The sequence below is a fragment of the Stegodyphus dumicola genome, chromosome 11 (assembly GCF_044657685.1).
Source record: "Stegodyphus dumicola isolate Sdum_Otavi_A_Nest chromosome 11, ASM4465768v1".
Classification (NCBI taxonomy): domain Eukaryota; kingdom Metazoa; phylum Arthropoda; class Arachnida; order Araneae; family Eresidae; genus Stegodyphus; species Stegodyphus dumicola.
Genome location: NC_140778.1, coordinates 25,149,035 through 25,167,184, shown reverse-complemented (window position 1 = coordinate 25,167,184; position 18,150 = coordinate 25,149,035). Strand labels below are relative to the sequence as shown.

At 35.3% G+C, this 18,150-nt stretch overlaps 1 protein-coding gene across 1 annotated transcript; it reads left to right on the top strand.

Moving 5' to 3' along the window:
• Positions 1-14,148: 14,148 nt before the first annotated feature.
• On the top strand, positions 14,149-17,576 carry LOC118199522 (uncharacterized). The gene has a single exon (XM_035371408.2). It carries the CDS (start codon positions 14,801-14,803, stop codon positions 15,767-15,769), a length of 969 nt encoding a protein of 322 aa, XP_035227299.2. The 5' UTR covers positions 14,149-14,800; the 3' UTR covers positions 15,770-17,576.
• Positions 17,577-18,150: the final 574 nt, after the last annotated feature.

Genomic DNA, 18,150 nt, shown 5'->3' with positions numbered 1-18,150 from the left:
AAAAAAAAAAAAAAAAAAAAAAAACCCTATTTACAAAAAACCAATATTACATGGTTGGTATGATTGTTAATACATTGTATGTCTCAAAGACGATGCAATACAGTCCGTACAACGCCTAGGCATGCTGAGTATCAAATTACCGATCTGATCTTGGGGCATATTACACCACTCAAAAAGCAATGCTCTCCGAAGTTGCGGTAGACATGTAGGAGGAGGTTGACGGGCTGCAACTCGTTCGGCCGAGCATATCCCACACGTGCTCTACTGGATTCAAGTCCGGTGAGAATGCTGGCCAGTCCATACGGGTAATATCCTCCGACTGAAGGCATTCGCTTACGATGTTTGCACGGTGAGGACGGGCGTTGTCACCCATAAGCACAAATTGTGCGCCCATGGCGCCCCAAAACAAACGTACATGTTGTTCCAGAATGACATTCCGATAGATTTGGCTTGTCATCGTTCCAATTTGAACATGCAGGTCAGTTCTGGAACCCAGAATAATTCCACCCCAAACGAGCAGTCCTGCACCACCGTAACGGTGTCGTTCAATGATGTTTTCTTGGTGGTAACGGGAACCTGGAGCTCTCCATATGAAAGTCCGGCGAAAATCAGACTGCAAGCTAAACCTGGACTCGTCGGAAAACATCACACAAGCCTACTGTTGCGGTGTCCACAATGCAAAATTGCATATTTCCTGCATGCTCTCTACTTCAGACTAACCGCAGGCGACAGTGAGTTGCAATAAGTGGAACGCATCTGACAGGTCTACGAGCATATAGACCAATCTGCCCTAAGCGTCTGTACACGGTCTGCCTTGAAATTGTCGTACCAGTGGCTGAAGAGAGCTGACGAGACAGGTCTGAGGCTGTGCTCTTTTGGTAGTAACTGCCAAATACCGGTCCTCACTCGGCGTTGTAACTCTGGGGCGACCTATGCTGTAACGTCTACTCACATTACCATCATCTTGGAATCGTTGCCAAAGCCTGGAGATGACACTCTGGGCATTTCCATGTTCGTCTGATACTTCCAGTTGGGTACGCTCACATTCCAGACGGCCGATAATTCTACCACGTAAAAAATCATCCAAATGCGTCCTTTGTGTCATAACTATTCGGTTATTGCACTGAAATGCTTATAAAGCGCCTGTGAACAATTTTACTTCTTTGCCTGTATTCCTTATCTATCACTCTCTTACACTCTCGTCATTGTGACGTACCATCGGTGTCATCAGGTTACTTCCTGAAATTTGCATATGAATCTTGAAGATGTGTGTAGTGATTTTACAGGTGATATATTTATTTTAGAGTTCGATTTCCGCGTGACTCCGAATTATCCTTAATTTATGGACATGAGTGTATTTATTATGTTATCGGGCTTTGTAAGGACGATAGTAGAGTTCTTGAGTAGGCTACATGAAGGCGTTATTGTGAAATGGATATTTAACGTACTAGGTTAAAGTTACTGTTAGTATCGAGAAATTGGTACAAAATTATTCAGTCCATTGTATTAGTGATTTGTAATTTCTTATATTTGTTTAAATGAATTTTTTTATTATGTAATTTTTTATTAGTAATGTCTGATTCCCATTTTTGTGCTGTGCTGAACTATTTTAGTATTTAGTGCTGAATCGTTTTCTATTAGCATCATTTATTAGTGTGAGTAGGTATTGTTGCAAATATTGAAAAAAATCCCCATTTCAGGGAAAATGTAAATTTGGTTATTTCAGTGCACCGGAGAAGTAACTGCATTAAGAGGGTTCGCACGGGTTTTTAATTATGTAACTTTTGGTATGTATGTTCGGCCACCACCGGCTGAGATGTAAAGTCTAAACACTGGTAGTTCGGTCGGGAGTTAGAATCAAGCGAATTAGCTGGCTGCATGGGTGTTTCCGCCATGCGTAACTTGCATATGAGCCAATTACTCTTAGAAAGACCTCAGAAGACATCTTCCCTCTTAGTCAGGTAGCTCTCTTACGCTTTGCCATAAGTAAAGAAACTAAACAATTTGTTATGTATATTTCTTTTAGAACAAAAATGGCACATAAGGAATTTCTTACTATAAAATGGATTTTACATTTTATCTCGAAAACTACCTATTTCTATGTTTATTTAAGAAACTGAAATTTGTTGCAGAAACTTAAAGATGGGTAAGGGCGGCAATTTTAAGTTTTTGCCCCTCCTAGGAAAAATGCTAAATCCGGCGCTGCCGGTGACGGTCCGAATGTACAAGAATGTAAAGAAATATTCGATCTTTCACCGACGTATTTGGTGAATGTTGACATTCTCCGGTGAAAGTCGACGTTCTCCAATTTCGGTCTTTCACGGTAACATATACAGTCAAAAGTCGTTAATTCGGACACCCATAATCCGGAATGATCTATAATCCGGACCTCAAAGCTAAAAAATTTCTGCGCATGCGTCGCGTTAACGCATGCGCGTAAGATTTTTACGGCTGCGAATACGCTTGTGCGCGTGCGCAAAATACGTTTACGAGTGCGCGTTTAATGTATAACGGACAGTATAAGCTAAGCTAAAATTATCTAATTCAGTTAATGTTGCAGATTGCGTAGTTCCTTAATCTTCGAATTGGATCCGACTTATTATTTTTTGCAGACTGTTAAAGCAATTTTATAAAAGTAAGCTTGAACTTTCGATTATGTCAAATAAAATTTCTGATACATATTTATTAATACAAGGATCTACAAAGCGAAAGTATGTTTCGAAGTTCATTAAACAAAAAGTGGATAAAGGCATATCCTTTGTTTATCTAAACTTTGTTTATCTTTAACGCGGCGGCGCCACGCAATGAATTTGAAGTTCATCTGTCAGCACTATCCTTATATTCAGGGCAGATGTTTTTATTTTATTTGGCTTATAATTCCTTACTAAATGTAGTATTTCATCTCGATGTACTCCGTCTTTGATATGATTTAAATCAAATTCCTCGTCATTATAATTCGCTTCCGATAGCGAAGAAAGTGACAGAGGTTATTGAAAGTGAAAAAATTTCGATTGACAAATTAGTCGGTAGACACAGCAATTATAGGACTTGAACAGCTGAACTTTGTAACTGAACAAGAAATTATGTCTGTTTATAGAATTAAAGAGAATGTATTATCACATAAAAACGAAGCAACTTAAACAACTTACATTGAAAGAAATGTTTAATAAAGTAAACAAATAAATATGAAGCTTTTTTTTTGTAAATTTTGATACCCTTTAGATCATAATTGTTCCTTATTTCATAAATTACGGTTTCATATTTTTAATTTTATAATTTCTGCATGCCATCTTACCAGATTTAAACTGATGATCTATAATCCGGAATCGCCGAAGTCCCGACGAGTCCGGATTAACGACTTTTGACTGTATATAATTTAAGAAAAGAGAACAAACTAAAAAAGACCTTTGTGGTCAAGAACTTTGCGCATTGAGCTGCAAAAATTAGAAAACGAGGTAAAAAAAGATATAGATATATAATGTATAAGAAAAGAATAGATAGACATATAGAGAGATATAAAACTGCATTAGGAAAAAATTGTAAAATGAGTTTAAATTAATTGATTATAGTAAAGCACTCAACAATTATTTGGATGAGAGATGCCATTGTGGAAAATATGAATTCAAATAAATTTAAAAAGAAATTTTATAACAGTAAATATAGGATGGAATATCAAACAAAAATAGATCAGGAAATAAATATGAAATAAGGTTTAGTAAATTGATTATCAACCGTTACAGAAACCTACAGTATTAATTCATCAGTATTAACATCAGCACGTCAAAAAAGACCAAAATCTATTTCGAAGAAAGAACAACGTCTGTTTCCGCGTAATCTTTCAAGTCCCGAGTAAATAAATTCCGCATGTCTGGATTCATATGAATAGCAAATCAGCAATTCTTAATGCAAACATTACTGAATATTTATGGATACTTTTGGGCTCTGAATACTTCTAAACATTCATTTTTTGTATATGTAAAAAGAACATACACATACAATTCGCAGCAATTGACAATGCGTGCCTACATTCGTCGCCAATCGACAAAGGTTGCAGTGTTGAAAAAATATGTATTGCGCGTGTGTGAAGCGTAAGCCCCGCAGAACGGAGACGCTACTTAACAGTACCTCCTGCAGCGTAAATTAAATTCCCTTCTCTATTCTAAAAATAGCAACATCTCTACACTGCGTCATTGCGAGACTATTCCATGTCATATAATTCTTACGTACTTATGATGATTTAAATGGAACTAAAACTCAACCAGCCAATAGTAATTTTACAGCAATAAATACTGTTCAAACAAAATGCTTTGAAACCCAAAACTAACTCAGTCTGACTTGATATTTCATCCTGAACATTATGCACTTGCTTTCCACGCTTTGACCAAGCTAGACTGCTGTCTGTCTGCTGCTGCTTTCTTGCTACAAAGTCCCCCCTCCAAATCAGTCATTTAATTTAACTATTCCAACCGTTCAGGAGAACGAACGGTTCTCCTGAACACATCCGGAGGAGAAGGGACGCATCTTGGAGGAACACATCTTGATCACATCCGGAGGAGTAGGGACGACTTGCAGAAATTTAACATTGGTTGCCTATTGCAGCGCATATAATTGTCAAGAAAAAACTGGTTGTAGCGCCTCATTTCACAAATTAGAATTTCTACATATTTTTATTTTTGAAATTGAGATTGATTCTTAAAAATTTAGCATATTTATCAAACATAATTAACGTTCCAAATAATTATAAAGCTATTGCATTCTTTCAGGACTGGATATTTTTTTAGCTTTTTCTATGTTGTAAGGAAATTTGTAACTAGTTCTTTTAGAAAATAATGTTTTAAATCTGAACTAATACAAAATTTCAAACAAGCAATTTTCTTTTGCAGTTTTTATCCTTTGTATTGGTGTAAATAAGTAAAAAATATTAAAATATTTTAGAAAGTCGTGTTGTAAGGATCTTAAGTTTTACTAACGTTTATTTTATTTTAAATCTTTACTATCACTTCTTATTTTCTACTTCCGGCCAGAATTATAAGCGTGAAGGATTTTATGCAAAGTTGTCTGGCGAACGCCAAGTATTTAAGTGTGGCCTTTTTGCCAAGCAGGAGAGAGGAAGCAGTGAGTTCGAAGCCGGCCGCTTACCTTAGAAGTTACGGTTGCTATTTGCCTTCCAGGCCAGAGGTTTTAATCCTCTTGATAAATTAAACGTATTGTAGTGTTCACAGTCTCTGTGCTACATACGCTTCCTGTTATTATAAGGCCAATCTTATTCTAAAGTTAAATTAGAGTTTAGTTTTATTTTTATACCTTTTACGTTAGACCCCGAGTGGAGGGTCATTGTATTCCGAAGTACGGAAGTCATTGTATATAAAGAAAAATAAAGGGTCTTGTATACCCTTCGTCTGTATCCTGTCTACTTACTACAATTAGTGAACATAGCTTTAGTAAGCTCTCTGTTCCTAGTCAGGTCATTGTATGTTTCCGAAGAAGGTTAGAAGAAACATTGAACCTGATAGTGTTTAAAATTCTAAATTGTGCTGCTTTTTTAAAATTATAGATGAGTATTATAGCACAAGTTCTATAAAGGAATTTTAATTCAATTATATTTCATAATACATCATAGTGATAAACACGTTTGACTCCTTAAAAATTTTTATACATTTAATTCTGATATTAAAATTGTACTTAACCGTAATAATTTTATAGTGATTATTTTTTTTTAAATTTTAGTTCTGCATAAGATTTTTTTTATTTACTGTTAATTTAATTTATTAGCCTAAAGGGGCGGTAACCTAGAAAGACTGTTAGTTTCGAAGCGGCATTTTGCGCTGTTTTACTATAAGTGTCCGTGGCTCCTTGCAAATTGTTGTTACCAAATATTATCGCCCTGTATTATATGTAAATATATTAAATAATGAAGAATCTGGCATGAATACATGTACGTTTCTCGTACTGTGACAAAAACACGACAGTATCTAGAGCCATCAAATTTTGAATAACGTAATCCTCCACCCAAACTTGGGCATCTGTACGGGCGAATTTCGAATTTGTTTTAATCTATTTCATATTTTGTAAAACTTTACCGAATTTTTGATTAACAAACTCAACGAGTTCAGAGCGAGCACTGTACGGAAAATAACAGTTTTATCTCCAGTGCGGAAATTCTAAGGATATGCTGTTTTGAAATGTATGTGGTTTACGGACGAAGAACATGATATTAAATAAAAATAGAAAACACATAAAACTTTACAAAAAGGTTCCTTTTGGGCGTAATATAAAATCTGAGTGCCTCTAGATTTTATTTTATTTTATTTTTTTCCTTCATTAGGCTCAGAAAATTTTATGCTCCGAATTTTATGAATTATTAAAATAACTAATCCACTTTAATATTAATAATTTAATAATCCTATAAATATGATCATTTTGTAATGTTATTATAGTTTGGAAAATCACTGCCTGAAAATGTACATTAAATTTAAAAAAAATATATCAGATCTTTTTTAATTTTACCTTATTTATTTCAGAGCATCCCGTACTATCAATGTTATTTAATTTTACTTTATTTTTATGCAAAATGGAGTTCATAAATTTTGTGCTTAGAGTTTTTACCGTTTTACCAAAGTAAAAATGTATGTACAAGCATTACGCTTGAAAAAAATGCGCGAAATGCAGTAAAAAGTGCTTAATGAGATATATTATATCCTATTTGGAAAAAACTGTTGCTTTCATAATCTCATCACTATACAACGTATCATATTTAATAATTAAAAAGAGTTATGTAATATAAACGCCATAGGTTTCAGTGTTAAAGTAAACCAGATGGTCCCTACTCTTTCTTGCCGACATGTCGGTGACGCGCGCCCCGCCCACTGGGTTACTCTATCTCTTAGAAGGTCCATGAGTAACCGGCCTTTTTATTTAAAGAAAAAAAAAGAGACTCACTAGAACAGAGTTTGGCAGTTCGCGTACTTAGGGTTCCTTCTTTTCGATTCGGTTCAAACAAGGCCAACTTACACTTAAGTATAAGGCCAACTTATACTCAAGTAGTGGTTCAAATGATGCATCTAACAACTCAAAGAGCATGCGTGCTTAATGTTGGTGCGAATAGATGAAGCAGCTAATCGCGCCGCTTTGTTGGAATAGCACCGGCCCGTTTGAACTCGGTTGAACCATTTTTGGCGACTTTATCGCCTACGCCGGCGAAATGGAAAAGTACCGTAAAAGTTATTTATAATGTCAAATTTTATAGTTTTGCTGCTTGTAAGTAAGAAATCATCATCAACATATCAAAACAAAATAATTAAAAATACAATTTAAATACAGAAAAAGATGTCTAAAATATATTTTACAATTAAAATAACAATACAAATATAAAACACGCAAAGAATTATATTAAACATTGCGCATAAATACGTTACATTACTGGTAGGCATCGCATACAACCATGTGCACAACGATCTGTATTCGCCTATAAAACATCAAAGAATTGCACAAACTATGTACACATCAATCTATTTTCACTTAAAAAAACAATCAGAGAATTGCTCAAACTCGTCATTGCGCACTTTCTTGGATTTGCGCATGTACAAATCGAGGTAAAAGTATGTTTACGGGTGCCACTTGGCAAAAATTGGCGGTACATGGCTACCGAGTTTGTGCATTTCTTTGACTTGTTATTTTAGCTTATCGCAGCTACACAAACACAAAATAACAAAACAAAGAATTGCACAAACTCGGTATCCAGGTACACATCGACCTATTTTCACTTGAAAAAAACATCAGAGAATTGCAAAAACTAGGCATTGCGCACTGCCTTGATAATACATGGGACACCCTTCAATATACTCCAATCCAAATGGATCTATTTTCACTTAAAAACATCAGAGAATTGCAGGAAGTCGGTATCGCGTACAACCTGGCCTTTTCGGGCTACCTAGGATCTGACCATGTACACAGCGAGCTCTTTTCACTTGAAAAAAATCAGACAGTTGAATAAACTTTGCATTGCTCATATACTCAGCAACTTGCTTTCACTTAAAAAAATCAGAGGTTTGCTGAATCTCGCACATAACCAACTCCATTAATTCGAGTTATAAAAAAATTGTTTCCAGAAAAATGACACAGCAGCGAAAATAAAGCTACTAGAAAAAAGTAATTATCTAACATCGAAATTGAGCAGCCGATATTTCACTTAAGTCAATAATAATAAATGAAACTTACCTTCAGTCCTCTCGTTTTGCAGAATACATTGCTGACATCCCATTCAGAAAAATATCTCCAGTAACTTGCATGTGTTGGATTTCTTCTGTTGCTGTCTCCATGTGTACTCAGCCAGATATGAGTCGATTTGTCCTTTTGCCTGCCGAGAACCATGGAGACTTCTTTTAATTGCTCCCCAAGTCCCCTCAATACTGTTGGTATGCTCACCTGTCTCCGGAGCTTTAAAACACAAGTTGTGACTCACTTTTAGATACGCACATCCTCCGGACTCGAGACAGTTATAAGCTTTTCAGCAATCTGAAATAACAGTTGATCCTGAACCTAAACCTCTGCTTCACAGCTGGTGTCAATTACTATGAATTTTTATCAGTTCGATCAAAGTATGCCGTGTAAGGCCACTCGCGGTAGTTTGGATTTGAAGGTGTAAAAACAACCCGCCCGAAGGCGAAAAAGAAGGACTTTAGATGTGCAATCTGTTGCAGGTTGTTCGTTGGTGGCAGAAGTCAAGTGCAGGACACATACGAGGGAGTTCAGAAGGTAGAAAGAACCGAGTTCTAAGTGCGATGAATTATCTATTATTTCGGTCAAGTTAGCGGCTTCATCAGTTGTAGTGCTGCCTGAAAACCAGCTGCAAACTTCTCTGAAGTATTTTTTGCTGCTCTAATTTTCTGAATGCTTCCTACAATCGTACTCAGGAAATTTCTTATTTTCTTGTCCTGCAGCCATGACACTGCTTCCATCATCTCTTATGGTGGGGGCTTTAGACTGGCTTTTACTTTGTCATTGTATTTGTAGCTCGGCAATTTCTTAATTTCTTTTCGGCAGATTCCTGACTTTGGATGAGCTTTGGAAAGTCCGCTGCTGTAAGTACAGGTTCCTTCACCTTTTTATGTGGACTTCTTCGTCTCGAAGCGTTTCTTGTATGCCTCACATCCCCTGTAAGAACTAACATGCGATTGCTTGCAAAAAATGTATGTCGGCTTTTCGTCTTCCTTCAGCAGGCAAAGCTTGCTTCTATGCGCTTGTCCGCACTTGCAACAACGTTCAGCGTTAGTGCACAGATGCTGGGAGTGGCCATACTCCTGGCACCGATAACATTTCAAGGGTCGTTATTTTGGCGTAAATTTTTCCACTCTGATATTAAGTCCGAACATGTTATTCAGCTGGTGGATTGAATAACCCTCCGCTGTTTTCTCTAATTCAACGTAAAATATTGGCAACCTCTCAAAATCATTCCTTCTACTTTCTCGGAATTGCTTTACCTTCGTTGCCGGGAATTTCCTTAGTCAATCCTGTAGGACTGCCTCTTCATTGACGGTGCTTGGGAGGTTCTTAATTACTACCTTCACGGGCTTCTCACTCAGAAGTTGGAAAGAATGGAACGGAATTTTCTTCTATTGCAAAATTTTTGTCATCCTTCTGTAGTCATCAACCGTTTTAACGTTCACATAGATGGATCTTACTTTCATCTCCGCCTCGAATTCACATCTGCAGTGTTCAACAAATAGCTCGTGCACCTTCATCCAATCCGTGGCCTGTTGCTGCAATACAATCGATGGGGGCGTTTCTGGATTAGCTCCTCCTTCTTCGCTTGTTTCAAGTACGTCTCCTAGCAACTAAAAACGATATTCTTGGCTCACTTCCATCGGAACACCTCTTTCTGAACTTTTTGCCGTTTTCTTCGATTTTTCCCAATCCTCGTCCTGCTCTGAATCTGCATCCTGGGTTTCATCATCCTTGAGCGGCTTCTTGGCGTCTTCAAAATCAACTGGATAACCTTGTTCCCTTAGTATCCTGATTCTTTCATCTACTCCGAATTTCCCTAGTAGTTTTACTATTTCCTTTTCCATGCCACTTCCACTCTCCCTGTCAAATATTTTTCGCAATAGCTCTTGCGAACTAGATAGGCTTAATTTCTTCCCTTTCTTCTTTCCTTTCGATGAGAGAGCGAAATCTTCTTTCCGTAAAGAAAACGTCTTGTTTGAACGGAACGAGCTTATTGAACTCCTCTCGTTTAGCTCGCCGTCGTCGGTTTCATCACCTGGAGTCCTGAAAAAGGACATTTTGTAATACCCGAGGGTATCTAATCAGTTGAAGTAAACAATCACTGACCGCCTACGTGACTGGGTCAGATCGCTTCGAAAGTGAGAACAAACAGCTATACGTCTAACACGTTCGGTATCTCGGCTCATTCACCACCTGTCCAGTTGATCCTGGCAGAATATTTTGTTTAAAAATTTCTAACAATGACTCGGCACCTCTGCTTTCAACCACTCTAAATACGTATTTATCCGTCTCTCTCTCAAGCAAACCAAACACATCATCTCCCTTCGACTCTTTTTCCCTCTATGATATTTCTGTTTACAAAATTTTCTTCCGTCAGCCTTCACAATCACGCCTTCCCTACCCAACATCACATTGTCTATCAAGCTTAAGTCCATGTACACTTCCCTACAAAACTTTTCCAATTTGTCACCATATTTTTAGTAATACGTAATTCCTATCGTATAAAATAATTTCTGCACTTATGTAACCACATATAGGTAACTCACATAACACCACACATGCTCAATTTACTCTTCGCAAACCATTCGATTCGAAGCTTACATTCCCCTCCAATAACTCTATATATTTACTTAAAACCATCTATACAGTTCTTTCGCTCTTCTGGTTTCACAAATTGGACATTTATACGATCTTGCAATAAAACTTTTCTCCATACACCACTCAATCACGCTTTTTTTACCTTTTCGCTCCAACGGATTAAAAAAAAATCCAGATTCCGATAATCATCCGTACTGCAGAAAGTAAAGGAAAAAAAAAAGAGGCGTAGCCAATATTACGTCATAAAAAGGCATGTCAAAACCTGAGACAAGGCCCACCAGCGGCCGAGCGGTAAAAGCCGCTGAACACTGGTAGTTTGGTCCGGGGTTCGAATCACGGCGAACGGGCTGGCTGCGTGGGCGTTTTGCCCATGTGTAACGTGGATACGAGCCAGTTTACCTTAAAAAGACCTCCACTGGGCATCCCTCCCTTTCCGTGTAGTGCCTAAGGGCGGAGCACGTAATAAGTAAAAAAAAACCTAAGACAAGTAAACACCGTCTCAGCCCGTTTCGCGAACTGCGTTCAACTGAGTCGACTTGTGCAGCGCCTTCTAATATTGAGCCAAAATACTTGATGAACAGTAATCTCTACAAGAGCTAAATGAAAACGCCGCATTTAACTTGAAATGATTTAAGTCAGAAATTTTCCAGCACAATAAATGGAGACATGAAGAAACATGCAAAAATTAATTTTTATATCCACTCAAAAACTGCAGTATGAACAGCAGCACAGTAGACAATTAAAAATAGCACTTTTTTTTAAGAAAGCGATCATTAATGATGGACTTCTGCGCATTCACCACCTAATCAAGTATAAAATAAAAATTTTAATGCATAAACAGCAAATTTAGCCAACGGTGCGGTAAAAAATTCAGGAAAAAGATCAGGAAATAGTTTACCGAACCGCTAACCATCAGTGGTTTCAATGCATATTGTCAATAAATAGCATTAAATCTGTGAAATAAAATGCAAAACAAGGTATTAAAATAACACAAAAAGAACTAATTAACGTGTTTAAAAAGAGCATAAAAAAGAGCAACTTCTACACAAATTAAATTTTAAAAAAATGGAATATTTACATGAAATGTTCTCAGTCTTAAGCTTATTAGCAAAGCTTTATATACATAAGAATTAATTTTCATGCTTACTTTAAACACGTGATGAACAGTAATCTCTATACGAGCTAAATCAAATTGGAGCATTTAGCGCGTGTTCGACCAGGAATCTACCAGCTGATGAGATAGCAAATGAACATGCAAGCAGTTACTTTTCATATTTAATAATAAAATGTACGATGTACAGCAAACATTTACCACGCAGAGGCAGAGAAGCAAGGAGGTTAAGAATCTCTATGCAGAGAAGAGACAAGTTAAACAGATGTCTTGTTTTGCACCCGCTAAGTCTTTCTGTACTGATAGGCGAACAATGAAAATTTGCTTTCCGTTCTTCTAGCACAGTTATAGAAATTACAATAAACTGAAAATGCCAAATAACTTGGCGAGAAAGTTATTAGTAGACCTTCATACAACTCAGAGAATATCGTTAACTCCTCCTATCCCCCCCCTTTCTCGTAGTAAAGATGTTCTGCGAACAACGAAGTTGTTCTGAGGAATGTGTTTTACTTTAGTTAATAATTCCAGTTGAAGCTAGCTATTTTTTCCTGTGCTATTTTTTTTTCTTTTCTTTTATATTTCTAGAACCACTTTTTCGGTTTTAACATTCATCAAGATCAATGAGTTGAGATTAGACCAAGGGGGGTGAGTGAGGAGAATCTCTGTGAAACACGGAATGGTTAAAGCAAGGGGAGCTTTGTACTATTAGCTTTTTTTTTTTTTTTTTTTTTTTTGTTACAAATCATAAATATTATTTAATTGCTAATTATGAAGTTTTCTTTCTATTCAGAAAAATACTTCGCGAATTGTGCATGGTGGAATCTTTTACAAGTTTTCAATAAGTAACTTCTTCAAACAATCAAGCATTCGCTAAAAACGTCAGAAAATCCTAACTTCATGTAATCGTAAAACAACGTAATCACATAATTGCAAAAATTCATAATTAAACTTGTGTATGTACTCTTGCCAAGGCGGTTAGAATACATGGAGATGCCCTGCGCGCAGTCCAAGTGAAGCCAAAAAGTGGGGGAAAGCAAGCCCTTAGTAGTCGTGGCTTTAGAAAGATTGACGAGCTCTTCAGCCAATGAGGCAGAACCTAGCCACACCCAGTTTCGTAAATTAAAGACCGTGGATTCTTCGCGCGCTTTTTCCTTCACTTTTCCCCGCCATTTCATTTTATTTCTACATTTTCTATCATCTTGTAGACGGCTGCAATATTGTTCCGAGAAGCAATTTTTATTCCTGCCAAAATGGTAAATTCCTGCGTCGCTTTCGACTGTACAAATAGAAGAATAGCAGGATCCGGTATTACATTTCACAGGTAAATATTCTTTTAACATATATACTATCATTTATTTAATTATACTTTGCTCAAAGTTAGATAAAAGTTTGCTGTGCATGTTTAAAACATATCCAAGGAAACGGCTGCAAGTGCTGATAATTGTATCAATTCTAATGATTATCAGGATATGCAGAGGGAAAATATATGTACAAAGGGACTGATTCCATTAAAATGAGTTAAATGAGAAATGCATTATGTAATTACATGCTGTCATTAATGAATGCTAGCAATAAAGGTATTGTGAAAATAAATAAATAAATACTCAAACCATTAATTGATTATATTTTAGTTATTCTAAATATATACAGGTATAATTCTCAATTTTCCATGTTAGAAATACTACTTACGTTTTGAAAAATATTAAATTGCATGAACAATGATAAAAAATAATATTTAAATTCTGCATTGTTATTTTTAAAACTCCCACAAATTTCACCCCAAATTAAATCCTGTTATTAAATATTTACTTGAACAGAAAATAAAATTAAATACATAAAATATGACTTGTAATATAATATGATCACACCTTTAAAATAACGCGTTTTCTTTTCCAGGATGAGCTGACCACTCCCCCTTCCCTTGTTTACTTACCGTTTTGCTTTTACAACTCAGTTAATTACGAGTATAATACTCAAACCATTAATTGAAGAAAAATCTGAGAATTATAGATGTTTCTTCGCGCACGTCACACCGAGAAAATACTCAAACTCTTTTCTGACGGCTTTTCAAACGCACATTTCAATTATTCTACTTATTTATGCATGTTAAAAAAACATTCTTTTATATGGAAATGAAATCCGAAATGTAGACATTATTTCAATGTAACCATTCAGTACCTTATAACCCTCTCACGTCTTCACATAAGAAATCAGAAAACACACTCAAAACTTCAAACAAGCTGACGTTTAACCTCACTTCACATAGTAAGGGAAGCGTTTTCTTGCCCTCACGAGGCGTGGCTTATTTGCTTCCCCCGGCTTCACTCTCCTCGTATTGCGACAGCAGAGACGCCATCTCCATGTATTCTAACCTCCTTGACTCTTGCAGAATATCATATTTATGTGAGATATGACAATTTAATTTTTATGAACTGTTTTGCGAAATGAATGGTCCACCTTTTCGCCACTAGATGGCATAACAGAGCTCTGGAATCGCGGATATCGAGCACTAGAACTGTCCTACACATCAAGTATTAACATTTTTTATAATCATATGTGTGTTTGTACAAGAAACTGAAAGCTAGTGTGAAGCACCAAGAACTACTTTGTGTGAAATTTTTGTTAACCTTTTACATCGATGTAGAACGTGAATTCCATGATGCCTGTAACATATATAAAAGTTATATAGTATGAAGGCTATAGTTTGTATTTTTCTGTATAGGGCAGAAACTTCATGCATGGGAGATATGTAATGAATCATGTGGAAAAAAGGTATTTTAGAATGCATGTATACCTACACAGGAATGAAACCTTCCGTGTGAAGTATGTAATCTGTCATTTAAACTAAACGGTATTTTAAATGACAAAATGCTTATTCACGCGGGATGGAAACCCTATGCATGTGAGGAATGTAAAAAAACGTTTGGACAAAGGCCTCATTTAAACCAGCATATACTTATTCATACAGGAGAGAAACCTCATGTGTGTGAGGAATGTAAAAAGTCATTCAGACAAAAGCATCACTTGAGCAAGCATATGCTTATTCACACAGGAGAGAAACCTCATATGTGTGAAGAATGCCAGAAGTCATTTAGGCAAAAGGGCCAGTTAAACAAACATATGCTTACTCACACTGGGGAGAAACCTCATGTGTGCGAGGTATGTAATAAGTCATTCAGACAAATCAGTAATTTAAATCAGCATATGCTTCTTCACACCAGAGAGAAGCCTCACACTTGTGACGTATGTAACAAAACATTCAGCAGAAAGCGAAATTTAAATGAGCATATGCTTCTTCACACAGGAGAAAAACCTCATGTTTGTGAAGTATGTGACAAATCATTTACAAAAAAGAGTGCTTTAAATGAGCATGTGCGTATTCATACAGGAGTAAGACCTCATGTGTGTGAGGTATGTAACAAATCTTTCAGAGTAAAGCATGATTTAAATGAGCATATTCTTCATCACACAGGAAAGAAACCTCATGTGTGTGAGGTATGTAATAAGTCATTCAGACAAAGAAGTGCCTTAAATCAGCATATGCTAATTCACACAAGAGAGAAACCTCATGTATGTGAGACATGTAACAGCTCATTTAGACAAAAGGGTCAGTTAAACAAACATATGCTTACTCACTCAGGTGAGAAACCTCATTTGTGTAAGGTGTGTAACACATCGTTCAGGCAAAAGGATCATTTAAATAAGCATAAGCTTATTCACACAGGAGAGAAACCTTATATGTGCAAGCTCTGTAGGAAATCATTCAGACAAAAGAGTACTTTAAATGAACATATGCGTATGCACACAGGAAAGAAACTTCATGAGTTATCTGTCTAACAAATGACTTGAACAAAGAAGAATTTTATGAGGCATATTGACAGAGAAAAAATTATATTAAGAATGACCTTTTATCTGCAGAATAACAACTTATCATTTCTGTAAAGATATCTTATGAGGTGTATAAGTCATCATTTGATCTGAATTCTGAATTTTTTCCCCTAGAATGGAAAAACTATGTGTGTAAGCTAACTCACAAGTCATTTAAAAAAATTACTTTCACTTAAAGCAAAATATGCTTATCCGTGGTATATAAAAATTCCTCTTGTTGAAAAAAAAAATGGGTGCTACTTTGGTAGACGGTTGCACGGATTTTTGGCGATTTATGTTGGCCGAATTATTGGCGCGATTTTTACAAACGTCAGCCATCTCGAAAAACGCTGTTTTTACACATAGTAAAGTATTCGAAACTTAAAAAATAAATAAATAAATATCGTTAAAAGTAATGGATTAATTTTTTGTTGAAAATGTCGTTTTTTAAGATGGCAGGCAAGTGTAAATAAATGCATTTTCTATGAGTATAAAATACTAAAGTAAGGTTATTATTACTTTCATATAGCAAAGAAGAGAATAAAAACACCGCTATAAAAACATTGGGCCAACGTTTAATTAGATTAAAATATTACTGAAATTGAATATCGAATTAAAAACCATCATGCCAACATTTAAAAGAATTAGAATATTATTAAATTCAAATACTTTAAAATACGTTATATAGAATATAATTAACATTAAAACATATGGACAATAATTATCTCAGCAATTTCTGAAAGTAGTGTATTAATTTTTTTAACAAAAATTGAAGTATACAATTATAAAATAAAAGAAAAATATATACTTACATTTTTTTGAGTGTTTAACCTGTTCTTTACTGATAAGTACCACAATAAAAAATCAGAATCATAATTTAGATAACATCTTTGAAGACATCTTTGAAGGAATTCGAAGATATAAATTAAATTTTAAAACAGCACGGAAATGCACAAATTGTAACCAATCAGGGAGCTGATTACAGCTCGTTAATGCGCAAATATTCTATAACCAATCAGAGAGCTTATTACATCATGGCTAGAATTAAAATTATTTAAAAATTCATACATAATAAAATCATTTTTTAAAAAAATGCAAAATTAAATTGTATTTTAATATTTAAGAGCCATAAATAATGTTTAAAACATTAGATTAAATTTATACATATTAAAACGAATTACTTTTAAAGTAAGGTGACGTCATTGATTACATCATCCACAACATAAAATTTCATAAAATATGATAAACAATAAAATTTTTATTTCAAATAAAAATGCAAAATTAAATTGATTTTTAATATTTAAAAGCCATAAATAATATTTTAAACACGGAATTTATGCACAATAAAATGCATTATTTTTTAAATAAAATGACAAAGTATCGGTTACCATAAATAACTTATCCAGCAATGGGTTTACCATAACTTGTATTACTCGCCAAAAAATTGCCCAAATGCGTGCAACCGTCTACCAAAGTAGCACCAAAAAATGATCGAAGCATCATAAGCGTCAACTCGCCAAAGAGGTTTTATACTCATTATGTTAATCCAAATACTGATTATATTATTCCAAATCAGAATACTTCATATGTCTCACATTCTTCCCCATCCCTAAATTTAACACACGTGCTTTACTGTTTTGCTCTAACGCTGTTCAGGTGTCGCAAAAATACACCCCTCGGGCAGTCTATTTTTGTACACCAGTCCACTGATTTTCCCGATATTTTCCACATTTTTTTTTTTACTTTGCAGTGTCACCAATAAATGTCTCTAGTAGTCCAGGTGAGATTGGATAGTAAAATCAGTTTAAGAATATGTTTTACCACTTTTCATTAAGAGAAGAAATTCAACGAGTTTGTTTCTACGTTTTCAGTGTATTAAATAATATTTATTCCCAATTTTGTCATGAAATAAAAGAATAATGGGTGGCAATAAATGGCTCATAACAATATATAATTACGATACTGGATCAGATAGCAAATCTGAATTTTCTATAAATGAATCTGATGGTCCTGAAAGTTCTTTATCGAAATTCTCTAGTGATGATGAGGAAACAAAGTTCAGATGAGAAATGGATACTAGTAATCCTCCTCCGTCACTGCTACAATTTTCTTTCACAGCGAATTCACTTCTTTCACATTTATGACAGTGTTCTTTCCAGTTCCACAGTTTCGTGAGAAAAAAAAAGGCAACTTTAAGTAAAAATTATTTTAAATTTATAAATGCAGTACTTGTATAAGTTTTGACTACTGATTTGAATTTATATAATCAATTAGAATACAAAATTGTTTATAAAAAATATGCTTATTTTTGATCACAATATGGCAGGAAAACGAAACAGTTAACTGGTTAA